The 7,936-nt window shown below is 39.4% G+C and overlaps 1 protein-coding gene across 1 annotated transcript in view; it reads left to right on the top strand.

Annotated features, from left to right (window-relative positions):
* The window catches only part of ago4 (argonaute RISC component 4), a 28,030-nt gene that overhangs the window by 17,135 nt on the left and 2,959 nt on the right, over positions 1-7,936 (top strand). Inside the window, exons 11-15 of the mRNA XM_020597641.1 lie at positions 105-238; positions 780-964; positions 1,155-1,314; positions 1,567-1,738; positions 7,446-7,589. Coding sequence (XP_020453297.1) covers positions 105-238; positions 780-964; positions 1,155-1,314; positions 1,567-1,738; positions 7,446-7,589 — 795 coding nt within the window. The remainder of the gene's footprint in view (positions 1-104; positions 239-779; positions 965-1,154; positions 1,315-1,566; positions 1,739-7,445; positions 7,590-7,936) is intronic.

Genomic DNA, 7,936 nt, shown 5'->3' with positions numbered 1-7,936 from the left:
GCGCGTATGTAAAGAAATTCAAAGTGTGGGTTGGGCTGGAGTGCCTTTTGTATTGGCTCATCCAATTGGGGAGTTGACTAAGAGGGTAGGGACTCTCTCCACAGAATAAAACGGTGGCCACGCCCAACCAGGGCGTGTGGGACATGAGAGGGAAGCAGTTCTACGCTGGCATCGAGATCAAGGTCTGGGCTGTGGCCTGCTTTGCCCCACAGAAACAGTGCCGGGAGGACCTGCTCAAGTAAGTCATGAGCCTTACATGGTGTTTATGTTTAGCTACGCTAATAACACACTCTGTGTGGGCAGTGGTCTTGGTCCACACTCAAATATCCCACTAGCTAATGGATAGACTGAGATCTCGATACAGTATCTGGGAACTATGCCCGTATCTTAATGGTGCTGTCCAGACGTTTCCTCTTGCACCACCAGGAAGTTGACAATTGTGTTTCAGAGAGAAGTGTGTCAGATGATTACATTACAATGCAGTTTGTTTGATATTCGTTAACACAAAATACCTTGAAAATGAATGACATTCCCATCAGGTTCAAGTCCACTGTTTAACTTTGCATGGTAGTAAATGTTAACATGTGAATATGCCTAACTAAAACACAGAATGTTATGATACATTTTTACTTGATAACTAGAAGTATATAAGGAATCACTATAAAAACCAAAGACGGAGTATGTAGATCCTCTCAGAAGTGCATGGTTGGTTAGCTTGTATTTAAATTAACATGTTTACCACTTGTCTGCACGTGACTACATATAATGCTTTTCCATAGGAGTTTCACTGACCAACTGCGAAAGATCTCCAAGGATGCTGGCATGCCTATTCAGGGCCAGCCATGTTTCTGTAAATACGCCCAAGGAGCTGACAGTGTGGAGCCTATGTTCAAACACCTCAAAATGTCTTATGTAGGTCTGCAGCTGATTGTCGTCATCCTGCCTGGCAAAACACCGGTCTATGGTAAGAAAACAAATAATTTTGTGTTTCAGTCAATAAGGAAAAAGCAAAAGCATTTGGATGGAACAAAAAAAGAGGGTCACATGGGGATCCAGTGTTTTATTTTTGAATACATTTCTATTTATATTAGTTTTTAAAGGACAGAAGCTGAAGCTGTGATCATCTTGATCATGTCTGTTTCTCTCTTCTATAGCTGAAGTGAAGCGGGTAGGTGACACCCTCCTCGGCATGGCCACTCAGTGTGTGCAGGTGAAGAACGTGGTGAAGACGTCCCCACAAACCCTCTCCAACCTCTGCCTCAAGATCAACGCCAAGCTGGGAGGCATCAACAACGTCCTGGTGCCTCATCAACGGTCAGCATGTTGTCTTTTTGTTTTGTTTGCAGTCCACCTGGGAGTGTGGGATGCTTCTTGACTGAATGTTCTGGTTTGATTGGATGCTTTCTGAATACACATAGTCTGCTGGATCAGAATTATGTGGTAAAGAGGAATTAAAGTTGAGGTAATAACCTATAAAGTTTGCTGTGCTGTTCTTGGCACATATTTTGTTTTGAGAATAGTGAGGAATAAATATGTAACACCAGAGTTTTTCTGTTCGTGCTTCAGGCCATCTGTGTTCCAGCAGCCGGTCATCTTCCTGGGCGCTGATGTGACACACCCTCCAGCAGGTGATGGGAAGAAGCCGTCCATTGCGGCAGTGGTGGGCAGCATGGATGGCCACCCCAGCCGCTACTGTGCGACAGTACGAGTCCAGACATCTCGACAAGACATGTCCCAGGTAACTTCACTATGTATGTACATGAAACTAAGCTGAAATGATTAGTTGGTTAATCGATGTACAGAAATTAGTCAGCAACTACTTGATAAGCAGTTTTTCAGTAACATGTGGGTCTGAGGCTTTCACTGTCATAGGAATGTAAGTTTAATATTTTGGGGTTTTTCACTGTTGGTGAAAAACAAGGTAATGTTTTATTTACAGTGTTTTATTAGACCTTACATTACCTTTTATTACCTTACATTTTATAAAAAGCAGATTAATCAAGGAAACGATTAGCAGAATAATCAAAACTAATTGTTAATTGTAGCCTGAGAGTGGCATTTAGATTTAGAGGATTTTCATTTTCAGCTATTAATAAGCTGTTAATGTCTATTAACCAGAGGTGTCAAAAGTATTCACATTCATTACTCAGGTAGAAGTATAAATACTAGACTTTTGTACAAGTTGAAGTATCAACTCAAGCTTTTTACTCAAGTAAAAGTATAAAAGTACTGGTTTTAAAACTACTTAAAGTATAAAAGTAGAAGTAATGTAAGGAAAATGCCAAAAGCTTACGTCATACGGACCATATTGTGCCATACCCCACCTCCTCAAAAAAATTTTTTTCTAAAGGCCGTAATGACAAATGTTATATTAAAATGTTAATATTGAAAAATGTAAGATGCACTAGGCTACCATTTCAGTCACATATATGCCCATTGAAAATAAATGCATTTTAGTACAATGCAAATACATTAAAGATAAAGAATATATGTGTACTCCTGAGCATTAACATGTGTTTCATGGAGCAGAAGATAAGATGACTAGTTAGTTACGCATAAATATTCTAATGGTGGCCATTAAGGACAAAAGCTTACATCATACGGACCATATTGTGCCATACCCCACCTCCTCAAAAAAAATTTTTTTTTTCTAAAGGCTGTAATGACAAATGTTATATTAAAATGTTAATATTGAAAAATGTAAGATGCACTAGGCTACCATTTCAGTCACATATATGCCCATTGAAAATAAATGCATTTTAGTACAATGCAAATACATTAAAGATAAAGAATATATGTGTACTCCTGAGCATTAACATGTGTTTCATGGAGCAGAAGATATGATGACTAGTTAGTTACGTATAAGTATTCTAATGGTGCAAAAGTCAAAAATCAGAGTCACGTCATCAATAACCTATACATTAATGTAAATGTACATCCAAGCTTAGCTGTAGGAATCTGTGAGGGCAATGGATGAGAAAATTGGTGTACCAGGGCAGGATTAGTAACAATTACCCTTGTACTGTATGGTTGTCAATACACAATAAACATGTGCTGTCAAAATGAATGATTAATCCAAGTGATTTATTAAAAAATAAATAACTCAATCCTAATACCTTCCTGATGATACATTCCTGATAGTATGTACTATGCTCAAATCTATCTAACAAACATTTTGTACTCAGGATCTACATCAGTTAAGTGCAGAACATGCAACAAAGAATTACCAATAACCTTTGTTAAGCTGCAAAAGCAGCTGATTCTCAAAGTTCTTTGAGCCAATGCTTGCCCTTCTTGGCCTGAAGATCAGACCTGCAACACTAAACAGTCTTTCACAGGCTGCTGAGGCAGGGAGGGCCGGATTAAGCTTAAGTGATAGCTGAAACACAGCTGGGAAGGACTTCAGTACCTCTACTGTGTCTCCTGGGCACCCCAGGTACGTATCCAACTGCTGGGCTGTTTCAAGAAGGCCGGTCTTCTTAAAGGAGGAGAAGAAGTCCTCTTCCTCAGATGATTGGGAGCCTTCAGTGATGTGATACTCAGCCCGACAGTCCAAGTGGCCTCTGATATAGTCGAGGCCTGTGGAATAAAAAACAAAAATCAGGGCAATTTAGACCATATGGCAGTATTGTAATTGTGTGATAGTGTGTGTGTCATTAAATGTGATTTCAACCTCATTTCACTGTCTCCATAGAAATTACATAAGGGGAAGTTTAGAAATTGTACACTTACCAAGTTTGAGGATAACTTCATCACTTGTCCAGCAGGTCCTAAATTTAGGAACTAGAATGGCTGCGGCTATCAGCTCTGGATCTGCAAGCATCTCGCCAAAGCGTTTTTCAAGGCCTGAAAGAAGTGCAGCAATCAAAGGTTCACAGAACTTGGAGGCGCTGTGAAGGTGCTGGAGCTTGGTCTTTAGTAGAGTTATGGTGGGGACCAACCATCCCATCTGCACACTGGTTTCTCCCTGAAGAACATCCAGTGCCCTTGCAACTGGGCTAATTGTCTTCACATATTCTGCAAGGAATGCAAGTTCCACTGGAGTAAACCTGTACAAAGAAGAAAACATGGAACATTTAGCCTTCTTGATGTAGCACCTTCAACTGGAGGAAGTGATAAGTAAAAAGGAAAAATATTGTCATCTAAGACTAAGAAATTTAGAACTGTAATTGTGTTTCTACAAATCACATATATAGTAAAAATGGCAACTGTATATTGGCATAGTGCATAGATGTGTTCTGCATTATTCAAAGTAAAAAACTATGACAATGTATTGTTAATAATCACTTCATTAACAGAAAGGCAGAAAAACAAGCTGTGCTGTGGATTACATTGTGTACGTTGGTTCTTTTTGTTCACCTGTCCGTTCTCATCCTCCTGCTATCCTAGTTCCTGTCATTAGTTTGTGTGTTTACCGTCCTGGTCTCCTTAGTCATCAATGCCCTTCCCTTGTTGTATGTATTATGGACCCTGTTTTGTTGTCATGTTGTTTTTATTCCATTAAACCACCTTTTTTGTACTAGCACCTGGGTCAGCCATCTTGAGTCCTACCCCAGTTCTCCCTCACCCTCCTGGTGAGGGGGACTAAACCATAACAGGTGGCAGCTTTTTTTTTTTTTTTTTTTTTTTAAGTTGGGGAACGTAGGTAGGTCAATGTTCAGTTAGAAAGAAACGCCTGAAAATGAAAAATAACAACACACACACACGCATACTGCCTATATGAACATTCTACTGTACAATGTTGACGTATGTTGTACCACCCATGTACAGGGCAGTCCCAGCCAAGAAGATAAATGTAAACGTTTTGTGATGATCTATGCTCTTGGAGACTTGTCATCTCTTAGAGCCCAGCGCTGTAATAACTCTGCATTTAACCAGAAGAAAATAAATCTATGTAAAGCTGATTCTTGTTTCCTGAGTGTTACTTCTTGGGGTCTTCAGATAAAAGAACCAGTTGAATCTAAAAATTTGGTGCCGTGATTCCTGGATCTGACTATTGGCTCCGACAGACGATCTGGTTGAAGAACCATCGGAGAGGATCAGAGAAGTCTCCAGCCAGACACTTTTGTGGCCACATCAAACAAAAGGTAAGCAGAAAACCTTTTCTATTCCATAGAGAATTTCTACACATTGGATAATCTAAATTTCAAAGTGTCTGCTTGAAGACGGCATCTGATCTGTCAAATTTAATTTATTATTCTGCTAAATGTAATTCACTATTTGAGTTTTATTAATGTTTTACTGCATTGAATCTGGTTACATGTACAATTCACAAGCACATATTTCTCACGTGAGGGAAAGTCAATAAGTGTCCTAGTCCTTTGCGTTTTGGCTTCATTTACAGACTTAAAATTCTTGATGAATGACCTTTTAAGGTTGTCTTCTAAATTGTTAAGTGTAAATAGTATTGTGGAGCATCACTAATCTACTGCCAGTATATTCGTTTTAAGAATATGCAGTGGGTTACTGACGAAGAGACATTCATATGGGAAGCATGCTGTAATTTACTGACGAGGAATTACAGAGGAGAGACGCTCTCATAGTGAACATCAGCAGCTGCCGACGGGGGCTGTCTGACGAAGAGACACTCGCAGCGTGCATTTGGTGTGCCACAGTTTTAATAAAAAGGAGAATCCCATTCCCACGGTGAAACCTGAAAATTGATATTATGATGTAAAACAATAAGGACACAGGGATAACTTTGTTATTTTCCATATGTGTGGGTTGGCTTCCTACTTGTAGAACTTTTTCAGTGGACATGTAGTGTATCAAACTCTTGAGTTTGAAAATTCACAAGTAGTTCTGTCTCTGGGGCACTGGACTAGCAGTTTGGTGAATTAAAACGAGTGGTTGGATTGGGTTACCCTCAACGGTAGAGCGCACAGAATTTCTGTGTAGAAGCTTCTCTGTCAGATGTGCCACTCGGGCGCTGTGCCATTCACTGAACTTGTAAATATGTGTGTATATATATATTTTCTTTTTCATCATGTCACAAAACATACTGGAACAATGGAAGGATTGTAAATATGGTACTTTAGGATCAGTCTTGTATGACACTGGTCTGAACTGGAAAAGGAAATTACTGAAAGGGAATGAAAAAAGGGAATTAAATAGACTCAGTAAGTGGGTGACAGACATGCAACAAAGAGGCATGTTTGGCAGTTGTGACTGTGAGGCACCTAAATCCAGTGAGTTTGGTCGGTATTTAAAACAAGCCATGATGAGTGTAGAGCAGTATAAAATGAAGCTTCAAAATACAGGAAAATGGCAAAAAGGAAAAGTTACCAAACAAGTTGAGGAAGCAGAGACTTTCCTAACTAACTGTCACTGTTTTTTGCCTGAAATCAAAAATGTTCTACAAACCCAATCTTCAAAGCAGATGCCCACAGCTGTGATTCCTCCTATGCCAGCAACAACTCCTGATGCTCCAGTGACACAACAAATTTAGAACTGTAATTGTGTTTCTACAAATCACATATATAGTAAATATGGGAACTGTATATTGGCAAAGTGTATATATGTGTTCTACATTATTCAAAGTATAAAACTATGACAATCTATTGTTAATAATCACTTCATTAACAGAAAGGCAGAAAAACAAGCACTTACTTAGGTGTATCTAGTTCATGGCAGACTGGGATGTATAAGGTTTGGCTGGTCTTCCTGGCTACCAACTTGGTAACCAGGAAGACTGGTAGTACCAACCTCCTCGCTGGTGCTTGGTTGGGAGTGGGACATTTCACCGGAGTTTTCCTCTTGCGTCTCTACCACGGACATCTTGTGAGATTTATGTGCAGGTGGCATGGATTACGTATAAACAAACCAATAGGGTGTCGGAATGGTATACGTTTATACTTCTCATCCAATCATTTGAATTCTCGTCTGCGTCTCTACCACGGACATCTTGTGATTTGTGTGCAGGCGGGATGGATTGTGTATAAACCAACAGGGTGTCGGAATGGTGTTTATACTTCTCATCCAATCACAATCAAATTCATTATCCTTGATGGCGCAATTTAGCCGGAATGAAATCGGACTAGTAACGAGGCTTTTTTTAAAATGTAAGGAGTAGAAAGTACAGATAATTGCGTGAAAATGTAAGGAGTAGAAGTACAAAGTTGCCTGAAAAATAATTACTCCAGTAAAGTATAAATACCCCAAATGTCTACTTAAGTAAGGTAACGAAGTATTTGTACTTCGTTACTTGACACCTCTGCTATTAACTAAGAGTAATTTCTTCCATTCAAAGTTTAAATGCATTGACATGAACCAGCCTGCTCACAGCTTAGCTTTTTCTTTTGGCACTTATTAAAATCAGTTTAAGATAATTATACTCTGGATCAAATTTGGATCCGGTTTTACGAACGTATTTCTCTGAGTCTGATGGACCTTTAGGCCTCTGTCGTTTCTTCATTTCTCTAAACCAGATGTTATTCTCTCTCCAGGAGCAGCTGTTCAGCCAGGAGGTAATCCAAGACTTGACGAACATGGTGCGTGAGTTGCTCATCCAGTTCTACAAGTCTACACGCTTCAAGCCCACACGCATCATCTACTATCGTGGTGGTGTTTCTGAGGGACAAATGAAACAGGTGAGAGCTGGCACTATTTTATGTTCAGATTCATCTCCAGCTTATTTTCGCCACAAAGTCCGGTGTAATGTTTGCTATATTAAATGCATATCATGTGATGTTTACCACATTTTAATGACACTTTGCAAACTTCTAATTTTTGTGTTATGATTTTTATGAAAACTGCATTTCTTTTGTCTGCCGCTATTTGCTTTGTGTGTGTTGAGTGTAGATGCATTTCCTCAGAAATTCATAAGGCCCCTCACAGCTTCTTAAGGTTTTCACTGCTCATAGTATGTATTTGTAGTGTCATGTTTCATCATATGTTCTTGGGTTGACAATGCTATTAGAAAAGGGCTACAAAAATG

This window comes from Monopterus albus, unplaced genomic scaffold, assembly GCF_001952655.1.
Source record: "Monopterus albus unplaced genomic scaffold, M_albus_1.0 scaffold34.1, whole genome shotgun sequence".
NCBI classification, from domain to species: Eukaryota; Metazoa; Chordata; class Actinopteri; order Synbranchiformes; family Synbranchidae; genus Monopterus; species Monopterus albus.
This window is presented reverse-complemented; position numbering and strand designations above follow the sequence as displayed.